The sequence below is a fragment of the Palaemon carinicauda genome, chromosome 3, assembly GCF_036898095.1.
Source record: "Palaemon carinicauda isolate YSFRI2023 chromosome 3, ASM3689809v2, whole genome shotgun sequence".
NCBI classification, from domain to species: Eukaryota; Metazoa; Arthropoda; class Malacostraca; order Decapoda; family Palaemonidae; genus Palaemon; species Palaemon carinicauda.
This window is the reverse complement of record NC_090727.1, coordinates 190,372,669-190,390,168: the sequence shown is the minus strand read 5'-3', so window position 1 is coordinate 190,390,168 and position 17,500 is coordinate 190,372,669. Positions and strand designations below refer to the sequence as shown.

Below are 17,500 nucleotides of genomic sequence, written 5' to 3'. Positions count from 1 at the left end.
GAAAATGTTCTGTTATCTCGAATTTATTAGAAGAACTCAAGTTGCATTCGGTGTCTTATTTTGCTCTACCTGATTCAGGTCAAATTGATAGGCTCCAAACGAATCACATTGATCCGAATATCTAATATATATACCCCTTACTTGATTTCTGTCAAGTCAACATGTCACAAACAAGTCTAGTGGAGTCATGAAAGGCTCGTGGGCTACAGTTGGCACTTGTCAAGTGGTTTTGTTTCAGAATTAGTTTCATAAAACTGATTCCGTCAAACAGATTTTCTACAAAGAAGTTAAGTGGAGTAGATTCAATTATACAAGTCAAGTTGAATATATACAATATACTCAGAAAACGTAAGGCCAATTCGTTCCAAATGGACAAGTTAAGTTAAATCAGTCCACGGAAGTTGTTATGAGTTCGGAAGCTTTATTCAAGTACCGTTCAATCAATATGCTTATGCATCAACCCGAGTCAAGTTGATTATTTCCTTGAGCCAACAAGCCTCGCCATATTCAGCCCCTTGAATCAAAACGTATCGAGGTGATTAACTTACCGAGTTCTGTGTAGTCAGTTTACTTTAACGGTTTAAAATTTAACCATGAGACATGCTTCGTCAATTTACTTGTTTTGAGTCACAAAAAGTATTTTCCTTTCAACTGAATCTCTCCAACCAAGCTATAACATCTGAACCATTCCAAACAAGCTATAATGAGCTAAACCGCTGTACTTCAACTGAGTTGTATGACCGGACTTGCTAGAAAAGAGTAATATCTTGTCCATACACTCAAACTAAGATATACTAAGTCACTTCACTCTAAACAAGGATTCCAAGTGACATCAGTTTGCCCCTGCAAGTGGTGTTGATTAAATCTTCGTCAGATTTGCCTGTGACATTTTACATATTTAGCCAAGGAGATCGTGCTGCCAGTTCTGATCAGGTAGGACGTGATAGTTTATAAAAATATACATCTATTAATGTCTTTTTTGGTATACATACAAATAAACACAATTTTATATAAACCTCATGATAATATCAGACGTTTAAGAAACACATATACACACAGATGTTTACATATACACATGTAAATGAACAATGATGTTCATACTTATGTTTATTTGCTGTCATTACCTTTTGTGTCATTATCGATAGGATTTTGGCCTCTTCCAGTAACTGTAACCATATGAATTAAAATTTTGAGCTCTGAAAATTAACATATTTTTCAATATATGCCGAATTCTCATAAATATTCAAAATAATCAGTATTGTTCGCCTCTGCGCAAAATTCGTAGTTACAACCGTCCCTGCAAAATTCGTCTCTTCACATAGTTTTGCACAGCTTTCTGGCTCGCTCCAATTAAAAGAATAAAATTCATACCTTAATCCGAACGAAAAGGACTTCAAATATCGTCAAACGTATTTCAAAAGTTTTGTACGAAAATACAGTACAATATGAAATGGTTATTCTTACACATTAAGATCACCATTTATCAAGTAAATAAGGAAACCCACTCTAGATACCATTACAGACATGCACAACTATTTTACATGGAAGTGTATTCCATGACTTTGGTTTATCTCCTCGTTTCGTAGTCCACCTGAAGTATCCCCCTAAAAATCTTCTTCCTCCAATCCACTCTTCCCTCTTCTTCATCTAACTCAATCCTCCTCCTCCTCTCCCAATCTTCATCTGCGTCTTCCTGCTATTCCACGAATGAGTCACGCCCCTGTACGTGCCTCAGGCCTGGCCCGGTGTCACGCCTTTGACCGCGTCAAAGCATCGACCAGCAAGTGTCCTCCGTCGCTAACGAGGAATGGCACGAACGCCAGCAGAAGCAACACCTCCAAGGGCGTGCCCGGACTGGCTAAAGCAGAGGAAGTGCTAGTCGTGTTCTTGTGATGGATAGCTGCTGGGGATTCGCCTGTGGATGGGGAAACTCATGTATACTGCAGCGTGTTTGACTCGAGGTGAAGAGAAGAGCGTTTATACATAAATATATACATTTGCTTATTCATATATATATATGTATATATATATATATATATATATATATATATATATATATATATATATATATATATATATATATATATATACATATATATATATATACATATATATATATATATATACATGTACTTACCAGTTTCTATTTCTCCTTGCGTTTCCTTACTTAAAGTTGGTGGTTGTGTCTACGTTTTCATAAATATGTTTCTATGTAAATATTTTACTGTATATGTATAATTACAGTTACAATTTCAGTCATCGCTTTATTGCACATGCTTGTCATATGAACCTATGTCTATACTTACATATACAGTATATATGTCTTTGTCTATCAACGTTAAAATGATCATTTTCAAATGTATGTGATCCCTTGCTAAAGATCCTTCTTCAAACCACCTTCATCTGGTTTTAATCTAACCAACATATCCTTTTGATCATTAGAAAATTCACGGCCTGAACAAAACCTCACCGGGACACTTACTGCTGATCACGTGAACATTGACCGAATACGAAGGAGCAGTTGCGGGCGAGCAGGTGTACTCTCCCGAATCCTTCCCAATGGCTCGGTGGATCAGCAGCTGAGAGGTCGTGTCCTGACCGTGGCTCGTCACCACCTGGATGTCCGAGCCATCTTCGTCGTAGCTCAGCAGCTGCCAGAAAACAATTTGGCCTTATTGATAAATTGATGCAATTATAATAAATATGAGGGATAAATATACCCAATAAAACCTGTTATAAACAAATTCATGGGATTACTAACATCACCGTAGTTCAATAAAAGGTAATGCATAAAGAAATATCTAATAAATCAATGGATTCCATAACAATGAATAACAGATGGATAATAGAATGGGATACTGAATGAATAACGCAAGAAAATTAACAAATAAAAAAAAAATTATCGGCACTCTTCCAATATGTGATATACCGAGTTGTTTTTATTCCAATAGGAGTTATCAAATTGATTTCCAGTATGTAATTATTATACTTAGCAAATTAGCTAGTTATAAACACTATAGTCTTGTCGTCTACTCATGTTTCTCCATTAAACACCGTTAACATTGTATTAAACAACCAAACAAGAAACAAAAGATAAATTGTCTTTAAAAATTGGAACATCCATTGCGATTTGGAATGCCAACAATTAAATGTTGAACCACGCAGATTATGTTCGGAACGTTATACACAATGAAGAAAATGCTGTTGTGGAGCTTTCGTGACAATCATTTTTTAGAAGATTCTGAGGTTGTTGTGATTAATTGGGCTAAGTGTAAAATGCAAAATAAAAGGGGCAATATGAATGAAAATTCTGTGCCAGCAGTGGGACATCCAGTTAAAGGATGCCAGACTTTTGATAGCATTCGTACGGGAAACAGTTTTTTTTATTTCTTTTCATTAATCTGATTTAAATGCGAAGATGAACTGAAGATTCTGGATATTTTGTATTTTCTGTGTGTATGTGTGTGTGTGTGTGTGTGTGTGTGTGTGTGTGTGTGTGTGAAATCCTATCAACTATGTTGAAGTTATGACAAGACGATCTCATTCCCCACTATTTGATTGGCACATGTCGGGAAGGAGGAATGCTTCAGAGCAAAGGTCAGATGGTCGGGTCTACTTCCAAGCCAATACAGATAGACGACGCTATATTTGCTGGCAAGGGGAAGTATAACCGTGGAGGACTAGTCTAGGGAATCGTTCCCCACAATCAACAGATGGTAAAGCATAAATTAAAAATAATAGAAATCACGGTAACAGGATTACCGGCCCTTGGGATTTTGGTTTAAAAAAAGGTCTTGACTGTTCTTAGTTTTATGTTGATTGTCGAGACAGAAATACATTTCTAACACTTCAAAATTGTAGACACCATTGTTAAGTCTAGAACGTACAGGGAATCAATTGAACTATCATAGTTGAAAAAAAAATCAATATATTTATATATATATATATATATATATATATATATATATATATATATATATATATATATATATATATATATATATATATATATATATTCCAAATGTTCGAATGATGAGAGGTACGACTGAACAACTACTCCAGCCACATCTTGATAAATACTATTTTAGAATTATGAGGAAAGAATATCTAAAATTATGTTAAGAATATTTTTCAATGTTATTTAAGAGGTTTATCGTTAAATTCCTCACTGATTTTTAGCTTTGTTTTTCCTTGATTTTTACCTTTGCAAAAAGAATAAAAAAAATAGATTAATGCAAATTATTTTGAATCTTTAAATAAAAGGACATGATTTTACTGGTCTACTTTTATCCTATTAGATCACGAGCCATAAACAGCAGATCACTATCATAGATTGGCAAATCACATATTAGAAGAGCACCAAATGGGTGATTACTGGATACGAAATGCAATGGGTTTAGAACTTGGTATCTTAAGTACATCTTACAAACTCAAAAGTCATGAAGGAGAAAACTATTATTATTTTTTTTTTTAAATGAAGTTTTAAATAAAGGAAACTGGATGTTACGCAGGTTGATCATATATTTAGTGCTTAAAGTTTCGAAGACATTTGCAATTTTCATTAATTTAAAGAATTTCTGGTTTTACATGGTTTTTTTTTTATATGATTAAAATGGAAGTAATGTGAGTAGAATTGAAACTATGAATTCTAGGAGAAAAGCATTCTAGATTTAAGTAAAAATTTTGAAAGTAGTTTTATGACACCATATACATTAAAAATAGTCAAAACTTTATATTCAAGATCAAATGCAATTTTAGGATCACAAAAATTCAAAGACATTTTTTTTTATCAATAATAATAATAATAATAATAATAATAATAATAATAATAATAATAATAATAATAATAATAATAACATTTTACGAAGTCAATCATTTTCAAAATGAATATTTGAAAAGGAAATGAAATCTACTATGATCACAATTGAATAAACACAGTGAAGTTGTTGCACGTAAGGCATCGTTAGCCTATGCAGGCTGAAGCAGGAAGGGGAAATTTGGCGGTAGACCAAAAGGCCTTGGCATTCAAGTGAGCGTGAACCTGGTTCCAGCATTTCCCAGGGCGGGTCATAACCTCGAATATTCAAAGACAACAAGTGAATTCGGTTTCGCAGGAGCGACTGGTTTTCTCCCTAGACTGAGGAAAGGCTCATAAAATATTTTTCCCATGTATCTCGCATCCTTTAACGAAGGATAGGAATTCTTTTGGAAAATATTAATCCTTTTATTATTATTGTCAATATAATTATTGTCAACACTGTCATTATTATTGTTATTATTTTCATAATAATAATTCCAACGATGATAATAATAATGGAAGGTCGATTAAGGAAAATTCCTTTATATATATATATATATATATATATATATATATATATATATATATATATATATATATATATATATATATATATTTATATAAAGGGAAATCTCATTTCAGAAATTTTCACATTATCGAGCATTTGTAAACAAATCTCCGCTGTAAAAAGGAGTCTTTATTTTATACATTGGAAATGTGTTGATAGAAAACCGATTTTTTATAATTAATTTGACAGTTGTTTTTCTTTCATATTCTTTTTTTAAGAAGATCTACAAACTCACATTGTTCGGTAAGGTTATAGTTTTTGTTATAAATTTTCATGTGACATGTGAAGTAGTTTCGGAAAGATAAATATTGAAAATTAAAGATAATATTTGGTGAAAAGTTACGAGCAATGAATTAGTTTATTATTGATTTCTTTTGTGTAATAATTTCTGATGACTATTGTACAAATTAAGTGTAATATCTGCATGAGGATGTATGTATGCATGTATTTGCTGAACTAGTTGATGTTTATTATTATTATTATTATTATTATTATTATTATTATTTTTATTATTATTATTATTATTACTACTATTATTATTAGCACAAGTGCGCTAATAGCGAAAATAGCCCAGTGAGGAAAAGGAAACAAGGAAATATATAAACTATAAGAGAAATAATCAACAATCAAAATAAAATATTTTGAGAACAATGACAACATTATAATAGATCTTTCATATATAAACTATAAAAGCGTCAAGCAAGCAAGAGGGAGAGAAACTAGATACAATAGCTTGCCCGAGTGTAGTCTAAAGCAAGAGAACTCTAACTCAAGAAATTGGAAGACCACAGTACAGAGGCTATGGCATTACCCAAGACTAGTGAACACTGGTTTGATTATGAAGTGTCCTTCTGCTTACTATGGCTAAAGAGTCTCTTCTGCCGTTACCATGAGGAAAGTACCCAGTGAACAATTACATTACAGTAATTAACCCTTTGAGCAAAGAATTTTTGGGTAATTTCAGTGTTTTCAGGTGTATGAGGATATAGCAGACTGTGTAAGGAATAGGGCAGACTATTCAGTGTCTGTGTAGGCAAAGGAAACTGAGCCGTAACCAGAGAGCTGGATTCAATGTAGTACTATCTAGCCAGTCAAAGGATCCAATAACTCTCTAGCGGTAGTATCTCAATGGGTGACTGATGCCCCGGCCAACCTACTACATATTGTTTGAGAATTTCACATTGCAGTTGTTTACGGAGACAGGAAACTTTTAAAATGTTCGTAAAATAAGTAAAACAAACAAACTGAATTCACACCGAATTCTTGAAGGTTATGCAAAAATACAGTATAATGACATCAGTAAGATTTGAAAACGAAGGAAATTTTACAGCCAAAATATTGACCATGAAATGGTTAATACTAAAACAGGGTTATTTTAACAAATAAGTGCACTCATGCGTATGCAAACTTTATATATATATATATATATATATATATATATATATATATATATATATATATATATATATATATATATATATATATATATATATAACACACATACACATACACACACCCACACACACACGCGCACATATATATATATATATATATATATATATATATATATATATATATATATATATATATATATATATATATATATATATATTATATATAAATATATATATATATATATATATATATATATATATATATATAGTGTATATAATATGGTCACCAATCGGGGTAGAGGACTGTAGCAAATGATGCAAAATTTTGTCCTTTGAGAAGAAAGCATTGAGAAGGATTTTAGGAATCAAATGACAACAAATGATAACAAATGTGGCAATTCACCAGGTGGAAGGGGTACCCAATGTGAAAGATATAATTAGATTATCAAAAAGATGGATGGGGCATATTTTAGGATGGGAAAATGAGTTAGTCCAGGGTGTACACGAATGGAAGCCGCTGGGCACGAAAGGACGTGGTAGATCAAGAATGGCGTGGCTGATGACTGTGTCGAGGGAGGTTGGATCTGTGAATTGGGTTGAGTCCAGAGGGTCGAAAGAAGTTGGAACCTTACTGCTGACAGCAATGAAGGATTTACCTGACGAGACATCAATCTCTTACCAACGAGTTTTCCCCGACTTCCTGGCCCACCAGGTTACACAATTGATAGCATTTAATTCGAATTACCCCTAATGAATCAATATGGATGAAAATCAACACAATATCGTGCTCAAATGGAAATAAATTCCTACCTCATACCGGGTTTGGAACTTAGCCCTTTCAAATGAAAGGCCAGGTCGCTTCCAATAATTCCACCAGAGGCTCAAAAGAAGTCGGAATATAACTGCTAATTGCAATTCAGGATTTACCTGACGAGACATCAGTCTCTTACCAGCAACCTGCCCTTTCATTTGAAGGGGCTAGGTTCAATCCCAGTATGAGATAGAAATTAATTTCTATTTTAACAGAATATTGTGTTGATTTTTATCCATATTAACTCATTAGGGGTAATTCGAATTAAAAGCTATTAATTGTGTCACCTGGTGGGTCGGGAAGTCGGGGAAAAAACTTGCTGGTAAGAGACTGATGTCTCGTCAAGTAAATCCTGAATTGCAGTTAGCAGTTAGGATCCGACATCTTTTGAGCCTCTGGTGGTATGGTTGGAAGCGACCTGGCATTTCATTTGAAGGGGCTAGGGTTCGATCCCAGTATGAGATAGAAATTTATTTCTAATTGAGCACGATCTTATGTTGATTTCCATCCATCCATAAATATATATATATATATATATATATATATATATATATATATATATGTATATATATATATATATATATATATATATATATATATATATATATATATACATGTATATATATATATATATATATATATATATATATATATATATACATGTATCCAAATAAGCCATATATATTTTGATATATTAATGTCTGGATTCTCTTAACAACCTCGGGATCAGAGCCCCAGGCGAAATCTCACAAAGACAAGAGCTTGGCTCCGGCCGGGAATCGAACCCTGGTCGGCAAGCTTATGTAGACAGTGACTAACCCATTCGGCCACGAATGGGTTAGTCACTGTCTATATAAGCTTGCCGACCAGGGTTCGATTCCCGGCCGGAGCCAAGCTCTTGTCTTTGTGAGATTTCGCCTGGGGCTCTGATCCCGAGGTCGTTAAGAGAATCCAGACATTAATATATCAAAATATATATGGCTTATTTGAATATGAAAAACACGTAAAAATGTGCAAAATTTATCATATACATGTATATGTATATATATATAAATATATATATATATACATATATATATACTATATATATATATATATATATATATATATATATATATATATATATATATATATGTATATATACATTTATATATATACACACACACACACACACACACACATATATATATATATATATATATATATATATATATATATATATATATATATGTGTGTATATATATATATATATATATATATATATATATATATATATATATATATACATATATGTATATATGTATATATATGTATATATATATATATATATATATATATATATATATATATACATACATTGTATATGTCTACATACATACAAGTACTGCAACCAGTTTGATATCATTCTTTGAAGTGTCTTTTAATTGGGAGGTAAGACCATCTACCGATCCCTTCAAAGATAGTAAGCGATAAATCAACTATCGGCCGCCCTTTAAGGGTCCTTCGTAAAGGTTACAGACACCTTTAGAAGAGATCGATTCTTAAATGCCAGACAAGTTCCACATGCAGCCGGCTATCGACTGGTATAATTCAATCCCCTGCATAGGAATAATACATTTTCATAACACGACCTTGACTTGTGTATTGTTATTGATGTTATTAATATATGAAAATGTTTACATAATTGTAAAAAACATTAACTGTTAAGATCTTAGGAACAGTGAGAAAAATATTTTGGGGTAAAGATGAAAAAAGCTTAAGAATCGTGAAATTTTGCCAATATATTATGCACCGTGAGCTCATACACATATCTAACTTGCGGAATTATGAAATAATTTTAATATCCTTAGAGATATAAATTGCCCCATCAAGTCTGTATCATGAAGCTGTAAGAAAGTATCTCTTGGCCTGACTGTCTGGGATTAGAGTTCTCTTGATTGGGGGTAAATTCGGACACACTATGCTATACAATGTTGAAAAAAGAAGTAAATTTCTATCAGAAATCCTTCGTAAAAAAATATTCTGTTCTCAGCTGTATTTCCGAGAAATATAGGCGACCATAATTTTTACCCTACTTTGTTATTATCTTTTACGGGTTGGTGACCATAATAGCACACCTTAACGTCAATGTACCCGTTTTTAGAAAGGTAAATGCCAGGTAACATTTATTCCAGGATATGTATCTGTTTTCTTATTTCCTTTTCTCAATGGGCCATTGTCCCTGTTGGAGCCCTTGGGCTCCTAGCATCCTACTTTTGTAACTGGGATTGTAGTTTAGCTAATAATAATAATAATAATAATAATAATAATAATAATAATAATAATAATAATAATAATAATAATAATAATTACGTATGCAGTTATTTTACACGAATCAAGTTCCGCCGTCAGGACTACCATGGATGATAGAGCACTGAAATACAAGATGACAAAGTGATTGATATTTAATTTCAACATTTCGTGTTTCATTAATACCCATCTCGAATAGTAATTTTAGAGAAGTTATAAGGGAATTAAATGAAATGCACTAAGGAAATGAGACTGAGGCAGATGTCAACATCCTTCATCATGCAATGCCAGGGTTGTTCATGGGATGCCGCAAAGGCAACACTGCTGACGGGGCTAAAATGTCAAGGACGTAGACGAAAGCCAATAATGAATAAAGGCCTTCTTCTTTTTCTTTTTCAAATAGCTTGAGTGAAATCACTTCCAATGAATGCTTAGGGAGCATCATACAATACACTTTCGCACCTCTCAACGTAGAGTATGTTCAATTGGATTTCTAAGAATGTTTAGCGTAGATCGGAGACTTTATTCTGATATTCATCATTGTATGCTATCTGGTTTTCATCCCAATTTTCGTCAGAATCTCTCTCTCTCTCTCTCTCTCTCTCTCTCTCTCTCTCTCTCTCTCTCTCTCTCTCTCTCTCTCTCTCTCTCAGCAGTGATGGTTTTTAGGCAACCTATTCAGTGAATTGGTCTTCCTGACCTTGAGCACACATGAATTATCCAGACTATTGCTATTATTATCACTAGCTTAGCTACAACCCTAGCTACAACGAGTAGGATTCTATAAGTTCAAAGGCTCTAACACAGTAAATAGTCCATTGAGGAAAAGAAATGGGGAAATAAATAAAGTACATGGGAAGTAGAATAGTTAATATAAAACATTAAAAGATCATATCGAATAACATAAATAAAACCTATAGAATAAATGAGAAATTATTAGCTAGTCAGCCTGACTCTTTCATACTTTTTAAGTCTTTTATAAACACTTTCCCCATTTCCTAGAAAATGTAACGTAATTTCATTTTAATACTCATAGTTTTCCGATGATTCTTTCTCATGATAAATTCTATTTAAAACTAATTCTTTATGAAGTAAAAACTCAGCTTCATGCATCACAATATAATTGACTGCTGTACATTGTAGTTATTTTGTTATTGTTGTTGTTACCATACTTTAAAGGTTGATAATGAATGGCAGAGGCAAGGGACAGTGATGTTGTCCTATCGAGCAGGACATTGCCCTAGAGACTGACCATATATATATATATATATATATATATATATATATATATATATATATATATATATATATATATATATATATATATATATATATATACAAAACCAGCGCTCAAGCAGCCTTTCCAGTAAAACTAAGACCAGGGAGCGCCAAGCAATGGCTGCTGATGACTCAGCAGGTAGACCTATAGGCTCTCCAAAACCCACAATCTATAGCTCACAACGATGATGAGGTTGCAGACACCACAAGAAACTATCGAGCTTGAGGGTGACTCGAACCCCACCCAGACAGATAGCCAAGCAGGAACATTTCCAATAAGTCACCATACCCGTACTTAATGTTGTCCTCTATGTTGGTGAAATTTTCATAGTTTCTGATTTTGTCATAGTTACTATCAACTACTGGTAAACTTGCAGTACTGTACTCCGTATAGCTACAAGCTGTTGATGCTATATTTGCTGGAGAAAAGTTTGGCATTGAGAAAATATATTAGAATACTTCAACGTTCATTTACATACTGATAAAAAAAAAATCCTCCAAATCTTATTTTGTATGAATAGGATGCTCTTATCACGCCAAACTTTATAACCTTGGCACAGCATTCAATTCAGATTAGAAAATGAACCGGCTCTAAGGCTGATTGATTGATTGCAATTCATTTGGTGTTAAATGATTCTTAGTTTACACCGGACGAACATATTTAGCACAGCTTGATAATAGGAATGTCAGTGTACGTTCGAAAGTCAAGGCTAATTTAACGTTTAATGTTTTTAGTACCCTGATTTGTGTTGAATTTTCTTTTTGTTATTCTGTCTATATACAGTATATATGTATACTGTATATACAAATGCACAAGCACACATTATATATATACACACATATATATGTATATATATATATGTATATATATGTATATTTATAAATATATATATATATATATATATATATATATATATATATATATATATATGTACATATATATATATATATATATATATATATATATATATATATATATATATATATATATATGTTATGAATATACACACATATATATACATGTATATTTATATATAAGTAAATAAATAAACAAAATATATATATATATATATATATATATATATATATATGAACATAAATATAAATCCATCTCTCTCTCTCTCTCTCTCTCTCTCTCTCTCTCTCTCTCTCTCTCTCTCTCTCTCTCTCTCTCTCTCTCTCTCTCTCTTAAATTTCTCACGGGAAGCAGGAAAATAATGTATTACCGGACACATCTTCAAGAAATCAACACCAAGGAAATCTCTTCTGGAAGAGGAAAGAATAAAATAACTTCAAAGAAAATTTCAGAGACGAAAGGTAACCGATATAGAAGGAAAGAAAGGAATTTTATCGAATATAATTGTTTGACAATATTTTCAGTTGGGATAACTAGAAAAAAAAGGGCATATATTATGCTATGGTATATCATCACAATGATATTGGCAGGAGAAAGATTGAAAATACAATTAAAGTAACTAATGTATTTCTAAATTGGCTTTACAATTCTATCCAGTAAACATATTGTGAGCCAAAGGCAGTTTTTTTATGATAGCATTAAGCCGTTACTTCATCCTAGAGTATGTACAGTTAGACGCAGAATTCTTGGCACACCTTGCCTTGATGAAGTGTACCCTGTTACAACGTTACTGTGTGGCTAGTAACCAAACCGATAATGTAGGGAGAAATGCCAAAGGTGGTGGGTTGGGGTATACATTGGAACTCACCGCGCAGTAAGATATGACTGCATGCACTTACTCCAAGCAAGTTGTACCATGAATTCCTGTGTCCAACTGTACGTTATACCCTTGCCTAGATTGCGTTGTCACGTGGAGATAAATGTAAAATTCCACTGAACTAGCAGCATTCAGTGATGCTCTTCGTTGGTTAGCGAACCACTTTGAGTTTTTGATGCCGTTTTATTGTCCTTCTTCCATCTATAATTCATTAGCATTATATTTGTTGTTATTTCATTAAAATTAACAATTAACTTACTAATCGTTTGTTTCACCACTATTGTCTTTACATTAGTGCCAAATCTTCACGGAATTCAATGGCATTATCACTATAATTACAATTATTACACCGGTTATTAGATATTATAATCAATAAAATAATTTTAATAACAATAACGTTACATTCCTACGAGACTCAGCGTATCTCCTTCAAAAGAGCACGAGATCTAACTCAGTCTCCTGTCGAGAATAGCTATTCCCAATTCGAATAAACCCATCATACCTATTTGAAGCATTATCACTTGAGGACATTCGCATGATTATCATATATGAAGCTAATGTCTTTTGGGACCTCAATAACACCGCCGACCCACAGGAAGAGGGATAATATCGCTCTATTGAATTACAACAAAAATTGATTTTGCAAAGCATTAACCTGCCAGACTGCGTCTTTCAATAAACTAGTAACATAATATACTTGTGTATATCAAGAGTTGAATATTCATATCAAGCCATTTTTACTAATATACGCAGTCAAACACCCATCTATCTATCTATCTATCTATCTATCTATCTATCTATATATATATATATATATATATATATATATATATATATATATATATATATATATATATATATGTCCCTACCATATCCGGAATACGGAATTCTCATTGGATGGCTAAAACTTGCTTCAGCCTGAGGCTACACCCATGCAGGGTATAAAAACCACACCAGGGATCTAAGTACCAAAACCTCTGCCCAGATATGTTATAAAAGCGACCACTCTAAATGGGATACTGACGTCAAATCGAGTAATAGCTGATCAATTGTCAGCAACATGGAAAACAAAGCGATTTGCCTCTCACAGGGAACAGTTATTGGAGAAAATGGGTGAAAATATTCCTGACACGACTGAGAAATGTAATTCGACAGAACAATAGAATAGAATACACTTGCAACGTTCATCTGAATTTCATCTTTTATTCAATTTTATAAAATGCCTCATAAATTTGACGTGCTTATACGTCGTATGACTATATATGTTCTTTCATGGTATACCAGTTGGTATATGCATACTAGAATATAGGTATAAGCCCATTGATATATTATCTATAGTTATTTAATTAACAACAGTTAATCGGTTTTATTGATTATTCAGTTTGTTCATTAATTGAGTGGACTGTAGAGAAATTGCGATTGAAGCAGATGGTTTAGAAAAGCTTTGATCTGTGACTCCGTTTTGTTTGCTTGGTCTGGCTGAACGTGTGATCAACAATTATAATGTTAATCTAGGGTAAAACTTGTAGGGTCAAAATCGTTGTCCTGGTGTTGAATGGGGTATATGGGGATTTAGACTCTAGGCTAGCAAATTTAAAGCCTTCGCCGTTAAATCTGTCGTTCAAGGTCTAAATCCCCATATACCCTTTTCAACACCAGGATAACTTATAATATATATATATATATATATATATATATATATATATATATATATATATATATATATATATATATATATATATATACGCACACACACACACAATATATATATATATATATATATATATATATATATATATATATATATATATATATATATACATACATATATATATATACATATATATATATATATATATATATATATATATATATATATATATATATATATATATATATATATATATATATATATATATATATGTATATATATATGAATATATATCACAAGCACACATGATTTCAATCAATGTAAATATCACCCACGAATGGTATTTGATACCGAATTCTATATTGGGAATATATATCCAATTGGAATTCATTTTATGGTAACAGTCTCTGGCCGGGTGGAGATTCGAACCCCCACATGTTCGGCTGGAAACCATGCCTGCGACGACTCTACTGACTGAGCTATCAAGAGAGATAAAAGTATATGACAAATCCCCGTACATATTCCTGTCGAATTCAGTCTATGAACAGTTTCCTGAATTCGACAGGAATATGTATGGGGCCTTGTCATAAACTTTTATCTCTCTTGATAGCTCAGTCAGTAGGGTCTTCGCAGGCATGGTTTCCAGCCGAACAGGTGAGGGTTCGAAACCCGGCCAGAAGCTGTTACCATAAAATGAATTCCAAGTGGATATATATTCCCAAGATAGAATTCGGTATTAAAAGCCATTCGTGGGTGATATTCACATTGATTGAAATCATATGTGCTTGTGATATATATTCATTCAAAATAACCACGTGCTGCAAACTCACGATTCAGCTATCATGGTGGAGATGGGTTTATTTCAAGTCTATGAACTGATTCCTGAATTCGACAGGAATATATACAGGGATTTGTCATAAACTTTTATCTCTCTTGATAGCTCAGTCAGTAGAGTCGTCGCAGGCATGGTTTCCAGCCGAACAGGTGGGGGTTTGAATCTCCACCCGGCCAGAAGCTGTTACCATAAAATGAATTCCAAGTGGATATATATTCCCTAGATGGAATTCGGTATTAAATGCCATTCGTGGGTGATATTTACATTGATTGAAATCACGTGTGCTTGTGATATAATCATTTAAAATAACCACGTGTTGCAAACTCACGATTCAGCTATCATGGTGGAGATGGGTTTATTTCAAGTCTATGAACAGATTCCTGAATTCGACAGGAATATGTACTGGGCCTTGTCATAAACTTTTATCTCTCTTGATAGCTCAGTCAGTAGAGTCGTCGCAGGCATGGTTTCCAGCCGAACAGGTGGGGGTTCGAATCTCCAACCGGCCAGAAGCTGTTACCATAAAATGAATTCTAAGTGGATAAATATTCCCAAGATAGAATTTGGTATTAAATTCCGTTCGTCGGTGATATTTACATATATATATATATATATATATATATATATATATATATATATATATATATATATATATATATATATATATATATATATATACATATATACATACAGAGAGCAGAAATATAGAACTGGAGATGAATGAGTAAAATTAACATAATGTTCAATTAAAATGCAGAAAATAACAAATAAGGGTTATAGACAGACCTCCAGAGATTGTTAATGAATATACAGTACATATCTAAGACAAACAGTAAGTGTTTCTTCAGTACATGAAACCGAAATTAAAAAAAAAAGTAAACATGGGATGTAGAATTTTTGGTAAACAAAATGAGTTTATGAAAAGTAAAATGCCAATTTCTACATAAGAAAAAAAAAAAGATATTTAATAAGATGCTCCTCCCAGCATTACCTTATGCATCAGAAACTTGGTGCTTTACTAAAGCTTTAAAACGTAAGCTACTTATAACGCAAAGAGCTATGGTAAGAATAAAGATGAAAATAGCACTAAAATATATATATAAAAAAAACATGGAAATGAGAGCAAACTAAAGTAGTGGATGTTCTAACGACATGTAAGAAAAAGAAATGTACATGGGAAGGACATATAATGAGAATAGCAGATAGTAGATGGACATTAAGACTAACAGATTGGGCCCCTAGAGATTGCTAAAGAAATAGGGGAAGGAAGAGAAGACGATGGATAGACGAACTAAGAAATTTGTGGGTATAGACTGGCATAGAAAGAAGCATAGAAACAGAAGCGAGTGGAAGACCACGTTTGAGGCCTTTATCCTGCAGTGGACTAGTTACAACTAGTACGTAGTAGGTTGGAAAGGGCACCAGTCACCCATTGAGATACTACCGCTAGAGATATATGGGGTCCCTTGACTGACCAGACAGTACTACATTGGATCCTTCTCTCTGGTTACGGTTTACTTTCCCTTTGACTACACATACATTGAATAGTCTGGCCTATTCTTTACATATTCTCTTGTTCTTATACACCTGACAACACTGACATTACCAAACAATTCTCCTTTACCCGAGGGGTTAACTATTCCACTTCATTGTTCAGTGGCCACTTTCCTCTTGGTAAAGATAGAAGAGACTCCTTAGCTATGGTAAGCAGCTCTTCTAGGAGAAGGATACTTAAAAATCAAACCATTGTTCTCTAGTCTTGGGTAGTGCCATAATCCCTGTACCATGGTCTTCCACCGTCTTGGGTTAGAGTTCTCTTGCTTTAGGGTACACCTGGGCACACTATTCTATCTTATTTCTCTTCTTCTTGTTTTGTTAGAATTTTTAGTTTATATAGGAAATATTTATTTTAATGTTGTTACTGTTCCTGCTTTTCCAACTAGGGTTGTAGCTTACCAAGTAATAATCATAATAATAATAATAATAATAATAATAATTATTATGATATACAGTATATATATATATATATATATATATATATATACATATATAAATATATATAAATATATATACATATATATATATATATATAAATATATATATATATATATATATATATATATATATATACATATATAAATAT

The 17,500-nt window shown here is 32.6% G+C and overlaps 1 protein-coding gene across 1 annotated transcript in view; it reads right to left on the bottom strand.

Annotated features, from left to right (window-relative positions):
• Positions 1-17,500, bottom strand: part of LOC137636106 (zwei Ig domain protein zig-8-like) — a 33,209-nt gene that overhangs the window by 153 nt on the left and 15,556 nt on the right. Inside the window, exons 4-5 of the mRNA XM_068368520.1 lie at positions 2,483-2,651; positions 1-1,915 (exon numbers count right to left, since the gene is read on the bottom strand). The exon at positions 1-1,915 is cut by the window's left edge and continues 153 nt beyond it. Of these exons, the coding sequence (XP_068224621.1) occupies positions 1,749-1,915; positions 2,483-2,651 (336 nt within the window). The 3' untranslated portion in view covers positions 1-1,748. The remainder of the gene's footprint in view (positions 1,916-2,482; positions 2,652-17,500) is intronic.